Source organism: Perca fluviatilis, chromosome 13 (genome assembly GCF_010015445.1).
Source record: "Perca fluviatilis chromosome 13, GENO_Pfluv_1.0, whole genome shotgun sequence".
NCBI lineage: Eukaryota > Metazoa > Chordata > Actinopteri > Perciformes > Percidae > Perca > Perca fluviatilis.
The window spans coordinates 24,933,896-24,947,947 of record NC_053124.1 but is presented as its reverse complement, the minus strand read 5'-3'; the positions used below and the strand labels follow the sequence as shown (position 1 = coordinate 24,947,947).

At 41.7% G+C, this 14,052-nt stretch overlaps 1 protein-coding gene across 1 annotated transcript in view; it reads left to right on the top strand.

The window, feature by feature from the left end:
* The window catches only part of nedd9 (neural precursor cell expressed, developmentally down-regulated 9), a 31,301-nt gene that overhangs the window by 16,063 nt on the left and 1,186 nt on the right, over nt 1-14,052 (top strand). Inside the window, exons 3-6 of the mRNA XM_039820870.1 lie at nt 8,721-8,819; nt 9,735-9,860; nt 11,267-12,442; nt 13,037-13,126. Of these exons, the coding sequence (XP_039676804.1) occupies nt 8,721-8,819; nt 9,735-9,860; nt 11,267-12,442; nt 13,037-13,126 (1,491 nt within the window). The remainder of the gene's footprint in view (nt 1-8,720; nt 8,820-9,734; nt 9,861-11,266; nt 12,443-13,036; nt 13,127-14,052) is intronic.

Genomic DNA, 14,052 nt, shown 5'->3' with positions numbered 1-14,052 from the left:
ATACTTGATCTCCCCTCATCCAATAAAGATAATCCTTTATTAGTTCCACAGTGGGGAAACTTGTCATTTTTCCGCAAAATGTGCAAAGTCTGGTTTAAAAAAAGGTACCAGATAAACAAAAGTGAGCTCAGTGATCCTTCATTAGAAATAGAAGTCATAGAAAGGTGTGTGCTTAAACACGAGGGAAGAATTTTCTTGTTTATTCAAGCGCTTAACTAGTTTCAGCACCTCAGACCAGATCATCCCTTCAGGAGACAGATAATTATTATATGCTGGATGGGCTTTTGAAATCCCAAGTCTTTTTTTTTTTTTTTTTTAAACAAATTAGCTCCAGCCATCGAGCTAAGGTGTGCATTTTAGTAGGTAAATAGGCAGCAGGTGCCTAAGGCTTAGAGGATTTTGTGTGATTGACTGTGTGATAAAGTCAGTCAGAGCTAAGGGGCAGAGAGGAGAGACCTGCCAATCAACCTGCACACCGTCAACCAACACATCTAACAGGCCTCAAGGCTTACATGAGGAATGGTATTAAAAAGGCTTCAGTGATAACATGGAAAATTAAACCTGCTTCTAATTAGTGTGTATTGTGCTGTAATCATGATATTGGAGAGATTAAATTAAGTCTTGGAGGTTTATCTCCCTCCAATCTGTGGTTTTCAAAGTGGTCTAATTTTCAGCGGTTGTTACTGCTTTTTAATTAGAAAGATTTTGACTGTGTCAGTGTATTGGATGAGTTCGGACAAGGCTCTGTTTTTTCCAGTGACATATCTGCCTGTTGGACACAAGCAACATCAGTCAGTGGCCACAGTTGGTTCTGTTAAAGCCAAACATCAATATCTGTTGTGAAAGGTTTATGAAGTGGAAGTTGAAGGAGTTATTTTGGGGATTCAGGGTTCAAAAAGTCCCCTTTTTTGCATAGATAATATTAATTTTGCCTAGCAAGGCTTGGATGGACATATAACTGGTTAAATAATCTGTACAAATGATACATGGGGCAGTAATTTAGCTCTTTGGTAAAAAGTCAAAGATAAAAACATAAGGAGACAGATATTAACCGTTTGCATTTACTGCTAACAGCGAGCAGAAGCTAACAATTATGTTTTGTAGGAAAATGATGATACATTGACCAGTTTCTGTTGACTTTTAAATTCTGGATCAATTAACAACTATTTCTTTGAAGTAATATCTATCCATGTATGAGCTCCAACACAAGTTAGTATATGATTAACCAAGATACCAGGCTTAAGTTTCCCAAACATTTTTGTCTGTCTAGCCTTTCAGGGTGGTTCTTTTCAAAATACATGGATGGGTAAACAGGCCGACTCTCCATTTTTCAACACAAAATTGCACATTTTACTTTTTCAACCTCTTCTAAATCAAGCTGACCTCAACACATCCCTCTTTTAATTAAAGTTAATGAAAAAGTATTGTTTTTTTGGGAACAAATGCAATCCTCTCTAATCCCAATGATAGCTGAAAACATCTGGGACATAAAGCATGGGATGTCGGAGAAGAGTTGTGCTACTTATTCAATTTTGGTGAAGTTTACAACTGTGGTGATTTGTTTTGCAATGACAAAGCTCCGCCATAGCAGCATTGGCTAAGATTCAGTAATTGGTTTTACCAAACTAATGGACAAAAAGCTAGAATAAGTAAAGCTGATGGCCATAATACAAATATTTATAGTAAAGAAAGAATTATTCAAAAGACTAGAGTGGCTCCTTCCACTTTGAAACTAAGTAATACTGCCTCACACACTATTTGTGAAGATAATTTGTGTTGACATGAAATCCAAACCCTGACCTTTGCTCCTCAAAATACCACTGTTTACTACTGCTTGTCTTTGTGCAGCAGTATTGATGACAGGCTGCAGAGCGTTGACTCACGCTGCATGCAGTGTAAATGGGCCAAGAGCCGATGGAGCTGAAGGGAAACCAACCATTTTCTTGTTGTCAAGTGACACTCACTTGTTTCCCAAATGATTATGGAGACTGATGCAGGCTTCCGAGACTAATAATCCCCTCTCATGTTACTCTAAAGCCTCCTGCAGAGAACGGTTTCTGCATGTCCTAGCCCATGTGTGTGTAGTCATGCATGCGCTCTCCTCGGGTTTGCATGCGAACCCCGCAGTGCAAATCCAGATTGGCGACTGGTTGTTTTCTCTTCATGTGGTGTGGGGCTCTGGTATATAAAGGCACACTGAGGTTTTGGTGCTCTCTGGCTCTTTGGTTTGATGCTGCAGCCTTGTCCTTGGATGACCCTCCTGGGTGAGCTGCCCCCCTCCCCTCCTTCAAGGCCTCTGAGCTGGGACCGTGTGGGACAGATGCCTGGAGCTCTCAGCCACACAAAGAGCCTCCACACATGGACAAGCTTTGTACCGTCTTTTATCAATCTGCTCTTAGAGGCCTGTTTTTCATCTCAGTCTGCTGCTCTTGATTTCCTCTTTCTTCTTCAGCTCTGAAAGGTGTGTCTGTTTCAAGCCGTCAGTTTCTCCTCAGTTTCCTCTGACTCAGGCGCTGAGGTCACAGTGTTCAAAGATGGGTTGGGTTCAGAGTTCAAAGATCTCTGCAGAGCTTCTTATCTACTCCTACCAGACGGCCTTTTCATTCCTCACTTCCTGACTTCATGAGGTCTGCTCCTTGTATGGGCCTTTCCTCTATTCACTGTGTCATACCCATAGATCTAATCTGCTCATTGGTGCTATAAAGAGGTAGGGGTGCAACAAAAGGATTAATAAACTCCCACACAACTCAAGGAAGTGCTCCGATAGCCGTTTATGGGATGTAAGGGTGTGCCATCTACCTTGATAAAGGTCCCCTTTTGGAAGTAACCAGGTTATGTGAAATGAATGGCTTCTTTGTTTGCCTGGGACATATTTTCTTGGCCTAATCATGCGCATGACAATCTCAGCACCAGATAAGTGAGTTATTTCTTCCTGGAGCAAGCCAGCTCCTTCAGACACCCGTCTGCTCGCCATTGTCGCAGTTGTGATAAATCGCTGGCCCATGAGGTTTGACCGGAGGGGGCGAGGTCATAAATCAGTTGTACCAAAAGTGATCTGCTGCGGTGTGTGCATTCTGAAATGACTTTCTCCCCTTGAAAGTTTTAAAGGAGAGAATGGGATGAAGTAGCAGAAGAGGGAGCTTTGCTAAAAGTAATTTTTTAGCCTTAGAGATGGCAACTACTTAAGTTTACATTTAAATTGCCATTTCTAATCCAACCAACTATCCTAAACCAAAAGAGATTCAGTTTCACATCATAGAAGACAAAGAAAATCAGTAAATATTCAAATTGAAAAGCCGACGCAAGTGGATTTTTGGCCTGTTTCGTTGGTCCACCACTTTAATCCAGAAATATCTCAACAACTAATGGATGGATTGCCATGAAATTTGGTTCAGACATTCATGTTCCCCTTTAGGATGAGTTGTAGTAACATTGGTGATTCCCTGACTTTCCCTTTAGCACCATCATCACAATGTCAATGTGTCCAAACATTGGTTCATGACTAAATACCTGCAAAACTAATGACATTCCCATCAGCCTCAGCTGTACTTTAGTGCTTATTAGCAAATGTTAGCATGCTAACATGCCAAACTAAGATGGTAAACATACGTTTGGATAGTAGCAAGCATTCTGATATGCCTAAGTACAGCCTCACAGAGCTGCTAGCATGGCTGTAGACTCAGTGTCTCAGTGTTTTCTCTATTGGTTTATGCTTTCATTAATTACATTTCTCATTTCACATTATCCTCTTATTTTCTTAGGACTGTCTCGTGATATTTTCTTAGAAAGTAAACCCCCAAATGTCAGACACATCTTTCAACATTAGTTCTTTTCAGATAATCATGCCATCGGATTAAGAAGCCGCTTTGATCAGAGAGGATGAACGATGATCCTTTTTAGTGCTAAAATCAGTGTTCTCTTTTTAATGCTCCTCATTAAGCCCACTGTCTGTTTGGGTTTAGCCACTTGGACGTGTTACAGAGACGGCTGAAAGCCTCACAGGATTCACGAGTTAATTACCTGCATTAATTAGTTTGGCACTTTAATAGGCTGGTGCAGGAACATTATCGAGCAGTTCTGGTCCACAACACTGCGAGAGACATCGTTGTACTGTGATTCAGCAAAGCAGAGAAGGGCAGGTTACTGCAGAGCAGAAACGCACCCTATATTTAGGAGATGCAGTCATTTACAAAATACCACTCTTACCTAATTGGCAAGATTAGCATTGGCATTGTTAGATTGGTGCCCTTGAAAGGCACTCATTCAAAAGGTTAACCTGTGCTGACAGAGCTACAGGTAGAAACCGGCTGGAGGTTGACTGTCAGCATCCAGATGGATGGATAAGAGCACAAAAAAGGAGATAAAGAGATGTGAATATGGAGATGGATGGATGAAATTAAATAAAGTGCCACTTTGACTGCAATGTCATTGTCACCGTCTTTTATAAGCTGACCTTTGGTGAAAAGCCTCGTTAGGCTTGTTGATTTGTGTCAGCGGGCACATAAGCAGGGGGAAGTGGTTGGTTGCGTGTCTATGTAACCAATGAAAAGGTGTGACATGATGAATTACTTTTAAAACACACACAAGGTGCCATAACTCACCCTTAGACAATATTGCGGAAATGAACAATGCCAGGGCTGAAAACAATGACATAACGTTATATACTAAAACCTTTCAGTGACAACTTGAGGCCTGAGTGGAAGCATCTGCTATTGGTACTATGTATTTCTCCACTTATTTCAGTTTTCTTGTTTTAGGTCTTATTTTAATATGGCAAATGCAGGCAAAACCACCTATAAACTGTCAAACCGATGATCAGAGCTATGAAGCCGTACTTGTATTGCACCATTCAACAAGTGCTGTTGACAAGATAAAAGGAAACTCAATGCACTATAAAAAGAAATAAATAGGATTTAAAAATAAGATAATTGATTTAAAATAAAATGGACATTTGTTGCACATATGCGGTGCATAAAAAAAAATGCTGCTTCTTCAAGTTTAGTTTTGACTTTGACACTAAGTTGGAGGGAAATGTATTTTGTCATTTAACCATTCACAACTTTATTAACGAATAGAAGTATTTCCTAATCAATTATTTGACACACAGGAATCCTAAACTAAATGTTTTCAATGCGACGCACTGCCCATCAGTACGTAAAATCAAGGAGCGCCTATAACAAACTCATGAGGTAGTTGTTGACTTTATGACGACACCTTTTAAATGACTCCGAAGTAAAGCTTCAAGGTCCTACCTGCCAAAACCTGAGCCTGTCAGGATGCTAAGTAAACACAGTATTGCTGAATGAGCCATGAGTCATTCACCAGAACAACGTAGGAGCGTTAACAAGGCATCTATTTGGCTCCTCAGGGCGCTAGTTTAAACCTGATCCCTCTTTAGTTTGCTCTGCCTCCTTCATGAAGGAATCCTAAGAGTCTATCACCTGAGTGGGAACAAATGTTTGCTCAGTCGCCCAGGCTCTTCATGATGTCATCGCTCTCTGAAAAGGGCTGCCATCGCCGCTGCAATGCAAGCGCCAACCTCATTGGATGCTGTAAATATTTACCCACCAGCAATTATAGCTGCGCCGAGCGGCCTCAGTGCAACAGCCTGCTGGGTAAACAGAGGGCGGAGATGGGAAAATAAATGGGCAGTGTGCATCTGGCAGCGGCTGAGAGGAGCCACTGATGGGACAAGTGCTACTCAAAGCAGTGACATGTACCTGTGGAAAAGGTCACCGAGGTCTTTGGCAGACACCTAGCTGCCATCTGCATGTGACAGCTGAGTCCAGACATCCTTCTTATCATCAGCACACAGGCTCAACCCGCAGGGACAGCAGCCGGGCTAAAGTGACCTTTTACCAAGCATCATTTAGTGAACCCCTAGCTTTCTATCTGCTGTGTCTTACATGCTCTGGTTTTCACAGCCTTTTAAAAAAAATATATAAACACATTTTATCTTGCAAACAATGAAAATAAAATATGTACAAGTTGGTAACACAGCTCTCAAGCCTTGCAAATAAAACTAAAGAAACTAAGGTACTTAAAAATAATTATAAATTGTCCAGATTGCAGAAATTTGCTTCACAGTTGAGTCATAACTCAGTCAAATCTGAAAACACATACATACACATTTCTATATTCCGTGTGACTTACACTCCCCGGGGATATCATTAGCTCCAATGTCCACTGCAAATAAACGTCCATAATATGTGTTTAAAATATCAATATAGGACGCTTGTTATAAGTCCAGAACCTACCTGAGAATCATCACGTTTAAGTTTACTTCAGTATCAACGTATTCAGCGATAGTTGACTGTACATCTATGAGTATACCAAAAACATGAACTGCTAATAGGTAATTTGGCATCTTAATGGTGACAATTCGCTAAAATATAAACAAATCTAGGCTTTAAAAAAAGCCAGGCTCAAGCTACTGTAATTCAATGGCAGCATGATACTACCTCTTTCCATCCCCTAAAAAATGGAAATTGTAGTTCCAAAAACTTCCAAATCGAAGTAAGACAGTTACAAAATCCATTAAAGGGATACCCCACCGTTTGTTGAAATAGGGCTTATCACGGTCTCCCCTAGCTGTAGATAGGTGGGCCAACGCATTTTTTGTGCATGCATTGTTTTAGTCCGGTGCAACACCGGCAGCGCCGCCGCTAGTTAGCTTAGCATAGTGAATGGAATCCTATGTTGCCGCTTAGCATGTTGTGAGTAAAAGTGAGCCGACAAAAAAACAACCTAATTACTTGCACTGAGACAAAAAATGCGTTGGCCCACCTCTCTACAGCCAGGGTAGACCGTGATAAGCCCTATTTCAACAAATTGAACAAATATTTCGTATCCCTTCAATATATTTTTTCCTGTTGCACTGTCACACTTTAGGTAGTAATAAGGGTCAGAAGTGGGCAGTTTTCCCCAATAATGAACATGTTCATAGTGCTATACAGCCAGATGCTACATCCATGAACATATGACAATAACTTGCACTGTATACACTATAAGTAGATAAAACATATTTTTTTTATTTAAGTGTTTATTTTATTTAAGTGTGCGAGCAACAGTGCGTGAGAAGAGCCCAAAGCAGCGAGGCTATTTATTCTTCCGCTGGTTTATTTCAGACATGTTTTAAAGCCAACGGTGTACGTTTCAGCTCTGACCCCACAGGCCCTGTTGGGATGATGTATGCACGGACAGGAATGCCAACAATGAAGACCTTAAATCACCACAGCCTTGTTCAGATTGGACTTATGAGAACCATATGGACTACTGTTAGTCAGACTCCAGCTCAGATGAATGGCATTCCTTTCCATACTAGGCGACGTACTTTCATTTTCCGTTCTCCTCACTTTCCACGTCGGTTACCTTTTTTCATAAATCTCTTTTGCAAACCCGCCCCCCCCCCTCTCCTTCTCCTCCTCTCCATCGCTGCTGCTGCTTCCTCAGAAACATTAATCCTGTTCTGAGCTGGCTGAGGCTGCAGCTCCTACTGCTCACGCTCAGATAAATGTACAAGAAATTGTATTAGGATATTAACTCGGCTACATGGCGGGTCATGAGTGGATACTGGGATTTAAGTCTTCACCTCTCTGGAGACTCTCCCTTCTGCCAGGAAGCCATGAGTATAGTTCCTATTTCCGAGCCCTTATTAATGAACCCAGTGTGGCTATGGTGGTGCGTGGGGGCAGAAGAGGAGCACTGTGCTCAGGGAAGGACATTCCTAGCATTCCTCTGTCTGTCTGACGCAGCAAGGAGGTCTGCTTTTAGTGGGACGATGGCGCTGGGGGAGGGGGGTGGAAAAAATGGGATTAGGAGGTGTGGAGAGACTGATGAGTCACTGACGGGAAAAGAGGGAAAATGTAGTAAAAAATATTTCGCAGGCAAAAACGTCATGGGCAGTATGTGTTTGTTTTCGGGGTTTTTTCCAAGCAGTAATCACCACATTATTCTAAAGCCCGTCTGCACCACAGTGTTAATATTTCAAAGGTGTGTTAAATCCTACAGCACTAATGCCAGGGTGGTTCATCAATACCAATGACCCAATGATTACTTCACCAGGTCTGAATGCTCACAACCCAGCCAGTACTACGATAAAACTCTCTTCTCATATCCCCTTTTAATCATAAAACAATTCAGATGAAGTACTTGGGTTTAAAGTCCTTCACTGTTTTTTTTACAAAGTGCTGCTGAAGTTTCACTTTTGCTCATTTTATCGCTCAACTGAACCACATTTAGTTTTATGTTTTCTTTAGTTTTTATTAGTTTAACTGCAGGATTGTGATGTTCTTTTTGTTCCATTGGCTGGAATATAAGCCACCAGTTTTAAGTTCTGTATTCACAGTGAACTCTTGCTCTTTATATTGTGCCAGGATTGTGCTTTATATCGTTGTAAATTGAATATGTTTGGCATTTGGACTGTTGGTCGGACAAAACCAGACTTAAAGACTTCACTTTGGGCTCTGACAAATTGTGATGGGCATTTTGTTGACAAAACCAGTAATCAGTCACTTGAAAAAAGAATCAGTAATGAAGATTGTCGGTTAGAGCCCTGTTGAAGTTTTGTTATTTTTGCCCCATGTCCAAAAGTCTGAGAGCTGGGTGGCAGGAGGATTGTGTTTGTAATTTGTCTTGAGCACTGCTGTGCCCCGGGTGGGTTTGTTTTTTTTAGTCAGCAGTTCTGATTGTTTGTTTCTCCCCCTGCTGTGATCGGACAGGTGGTGACCCCGACCAGAGTGGGACAGTCCTACACCTTCAGCCCAGGCCAGCACAACCAGCAGGACCTCTATGATGTCCCACCCAGTAGATCACAGGGGGTACGTGTTCCTTGTTCCCACAGCATGTACAGTTTACCCGTATGACCTACTCTGCCTACTTATACATCTGATATTAAAGTCTAATGTAAGTCTAATAATGCAGTTACCCACCAGTGTACATTCTGATTGAGTTCAAAAGGGCATTTTGGGTGAACATGACTATACATACATATACATATATATATATATATATATATATATATATATATATATATATATATATATATATATATATACTTAACAAATTCCTAAAGAATTTAATTATAATTGTAAAACAAAAAATAAAATGATAAAATAAACTCAAACTGTCTATAAAATCAGTAATTTTAATGGATCATACCAGTGTTTTTCCATGTTTAACATTTTGATTTTAATTATTATTTAATTAATGCCTATTTAAGGTTCACTGTGGGGGATTACATAACTCAAAACATATTTCAAGAGATTCAAAAATATCCAAATGACATTCTTACCAAACAAATGAATGGAAGATATGGTAGGAAAAATGCATCCAAAAATGTCAAGGTGCATAGCATACAAATACACTGGTTTGGTTCTAAAAATGTCAGTAGTTGACACAGCTGAAATAGTTTGAGGCGAATGCAGCACAAGGTTTGTATTTGTCACTTCTTTGATCTTCAGCATGTTCCGCATCGGCCACATATCCTGTTCTCTGCAGTGACCTTATTTTCTCAGAAAGGATCCTTGACAGTTGTTTTGTCCTGCCATCTTTTTTTAGCTGATAAACCTTGCAGTTTTATGGCATGTTGCATTATTTAAAGCAAACAAAGTGCAGCTTCTCACAAAATAAAAGGCTGTAATTTACTTTAACCAAATATAAAGTGATGTAATCAGAACCCATACCATACTTAAACCCTTATTTGGTGTTTATTTGATTTTCTGTTCATGTTTCAGGTGTACGATATTCCACCTGGTCAGATGTTTCCTGGTGCCAGAAACCAAGGAGTTTATGATGTTCCTCCGTCTCAAATGGACCTCAGGATACAAGGCGTTTACGACATACCTCCCTCTTCACAAGGGGTAAGAGAACATATCAACAACTGGTACATCTTCCACCACAATGATTAGTCAGACACTGCGTTTATTTCAGTCAAATAAAGTTTGATTTAAGGAAGTAGTGGCTGCTTAAGTTATTTATTGATAAAGTTCCTAGTATTTCTCTTAAATTGTCTGCAATAAATGAATAATACGTCAAATGTCATATTTAAGACATTCTTGCGGCGGCACTAAATGAAAGCTTTGCCTGCCAGGAGAGTTAAACCAAAAACTTTATGAGTAGTTCTGTGTCTGAACTCAAAAAAGTCAAGGACATAACTCTTCTCTTTCCAAACCCTCTAAGATTTCACCAGACTTCCAGACCCGACCAGGCAGAGAGCCATCAGTTTGTTTGTAATAACCTGAAATATGCTGGGACCTGTTATTTGCGTCGTTCTTAATCACAGTTTTGGGCAGGCTTGTCTAGCTGTAAAGAGTGCATTTCAAGGCTGATGGAAATCACTTTTTTATTCACCCACTGCGCTCCCATCATGCTCTGTGCCATAAACGTCACACTCTCTGCTCAGTCAAGTTAGTGGGAGGTTAAAGCTTTATGTTACTCTGCATTAGAGGAAGGGATCAAAGCAAGAAACTATGAGGTTTTAATTGTGGTATCTACAGATAGCCAGAAGGTCTTTCACTTCCTCAATGTCTAACTGTAGTACAAACTGTATCCGGTGAAAACCCGCCAACATTCAGTGTGTTTACAGTAGACTTCTTCCAGCAAGCTGATTTCTTAAAGGTCATATAAACATTTCCTGATCGGGATAAGGGAGTGAAGAAACCCGATTTCCCCAGGTAGATTTTCTCCTGGACAATGATGGTGTGGGTTTCTATCTTATTGTTTTTTACCATTAAAAGACTGAGAAAGTAACAGCACAGAGACTGAATGACAGGAGAGATTATAACATGGAGTGATGCCTCCTTGCATTTAAAATAATTAAATCCGAAGTCAGACTAAAATGTCGCCTCTAGAAGTCTAAATAAGTCATGAATATTTCACTATTGATGAAATTTAGACACAATCATGCTATGAGAAATAGCTCTGCTCTGTCTGTGGCTTGTCTCTTTTACAGTCTACAGTTAAAAATTAGAAAGCCATGGTTTCAATATAATGTCAGGGGGCTGATGGGTTCTCTTGATGAATGACTAGAAGAAACAGGAGTTGTGTTTTAGTGTGGCTGATTTTAATTGTAAAGCCTGGGACGGAAGTTTTTTTGTTTGCAAAGTAATGTTCATGTCAACACCATTTTTTTAGGTCTTCTAAGTCCATGTGGGCTGGGCACTTATGCACGTATGTGCATAACACAATAAATAAAACAAACGGTGATTGTGCTCCATGATTTAGAATTTGCACTGGATGTAAAACTAATGATTGTCCTCTCCTGCAGGTCTACTCGGTGCCTCCATGCAGGAACAACCCCGCCCTGCAGGAGGGAAACTACGACTTCCCGCAGCCTCTCAAGCACAAGCAGGAAGGAATCTACGACGTACCGCCACCGGCCCTCACCAAACCCACGCAGAGTCCCCAGTCGAATTATGATTTCCCTCCTAGTGTGGAGCCTCCTGCTCATCACCAACACCCAAATACCAACAGCAACGAAGGCATTTATGACGTGCCTCCACCCGCCCTTCATTTAGCGGCAGGGTCCCAGAGGGACATATATGACATCCCCCGGGGCATGCAGCCCTCCCAGCACAAACCCTCGCCCGCCGACAGAGACGGAAGCAAAGGCATATACGACATCCCCGCTCAGGATGCTCGTGCAATAGCAGACGTGACAGACGGCGTGAACCGCCTGTCGATCTCCAGCACCGGCAGCACACGCAGCAGCATGTCCACCTCCTCGTCCTCCACAGGCTCCAGCTCTGAGGGCCGCCTGGCTCTGGACGTGGACGCTGCTGTGCAGAGGTTGTACCGCCTGCAGCAGGCCGTGGAGGCCTCAGTCGCGGCTTTACATTCTATGGCAGCTTCCCCTCACTGGAGGACTTTCCCCTTCATGGAGCGGCACGCTAATGACATTCGCACAGTGCTAGACAGGGTCCGGGCTGCCCTGGGGGACTTTGTTGTGTTTGGTAGAGGGGCTGCAGTGAACGCCACAGCCCTATCAGACTCCAGCCTGCACAGTAAGCTGAGACGGCAGCTGGGACGCCTGGAGGACTCGCAGCAGATCCTCCTGCAGATCTACCAAGTCCTGGAGAACTGCAGCTGGGCTCTGAACGCCCTAGTGTCCTCTGGCAAGCACCACAACAAGAGTGACGACCTGGATCGTTTCGTCATGGTTTCTAGGACGGTTCCCGATGACACCAAGCAGCTGGCGTCCACGATAGGCAGCAGTGCTGAGCTGCTGTTCAGGCGGACGCACATGAACGGGTCTCTCTCTGCCGGGAGCACACCTGATGAGAACATGATCCACCCGCTCACCTCCCCCTCCTCTGATAACGACAACTACGGAGGCCAGACCAAACCCTTCCCCGTGCCCTCCAGCCAAGACAAAGACAACATGAACAACAGCGAGAAGTGTGTGAAAAGCTGGATGGAGGACTACGATTATGTACATCTGCAGGTAAATCCTCAGAGTGAGAAAAAGTGTTGAGTTTGAATTGTTTTGTTTAAAAATGAGAACATTTTGTGCCATCAAGCAAGTGTTGCTTTTAGCCCCTTGATTCTCAAAGTCCCGTTACTCAACTGGAAATTCTGGACTATTTTGTGACCCGTCACTTCAGCGGTGGGTGGCTATTTCCGGAACCCAAGTATTGGATGAGCCTCAGTCAGCTCATCTCTTTATTTTACCCATGGTCCATTTGGGGCATTTTTTGTTAACCAAAATGTCCTTTTTTATACTAAAACTAGAAGTTTAGAAATGGGTAAATCCTACAGTTAGTGGCTTTAATATACGGCCTGTCTTGTTTCTGTGAAATCGTCATGTCAATTTTGCATATACTGTAAAATATATTTTTTATTATATTTATACCGAAGATTTAATGTAGCAAATGTCCTGCGTTTTTCAATCCTTCTTTTTAAGTCTCATTCCTTTATATTCTTTATGTCCACTGACATTATAGGAGTCTAATCCATGAAGGATGTATTGAAAGGTCAAAGCCGGGCTGTGTGAGTACCTTTTGAATGCCTCTTCTCATTTACTCCGCTTCCTCCACAGGGCAAAGAAGACTTTGAACGTCAGCAGAAGGAGCTGTTGGACAAAGAAGACATTATCAAGCAGAGTCAAGTCCAGCTGGGCCAGGAACAGGTCAGCCTCTCGCTTTCTTTTTCAGACAATGAATATGTTTACACACACACCAATATTCCACTATCATTCCGAATATGACAATTTGATACAGGTCATGTAAACAGCTGATTCTGGTTGGATATTCCAAATAAGGTCTTTTTCCAAATATAGCATTTTCCAATTAAGACGTGGGGTATTCCGGTATTATTCAGGTTTTAGAGGCATTCTTTGGACATGTATACAGCGCATTCGGAATATGCGTCTCAGTCGGGGTTTTTACCACAGTTTACGGCCTCTTGCCTGTTTACGGCTTATGGTCAGCTCTGTGTGTTGCTATGGTTGCTGTACACAAACCAACCAGCCAGCAGTTTGCAAGGCTGCAGACCCGATAAGAAGGAGAAACACAGCTACTTTTAAACATTATCAAAGACTTGGATATCAACAGCTTTTTGGATATGTGCACACATCGCTACGCCGAGCTTTTCAAGAAGCTGGTTGAAGGAATGAAAGAGGGACGCTGTGTTCAACAAGTCCACCACCGCTGGACAACTTAGAAAAAAATAAATAAATCAGGAATAATAGTGGAATATTTACTTTCATTAGCCATGTAAACAGCTTAGTCGGAATATTGTGTGCATGTAAACATACTGAGTGTTGCACTGGATTCTATATTATCAATCATACATGTTTTTATATTCATATACCATCAGATACACACAGCCGTTGACCTTTAGGGTCTCATAGGTGCAGTGATTTTGAGAGACAAACAGAGTCAAACATTTGGAGCCTTTTTTTGCAGCCAGATGCCACCTCATAGCCTTACACATGATAAAAACAAGCAGAAAATCCTCATATCTGAGAAGCTTGAACCCGAAAATATTCAGCATTTTTGCATGAAAAATAACTGAAACGATTACAATTATAAAAAGAATTCCACCACTTAATAT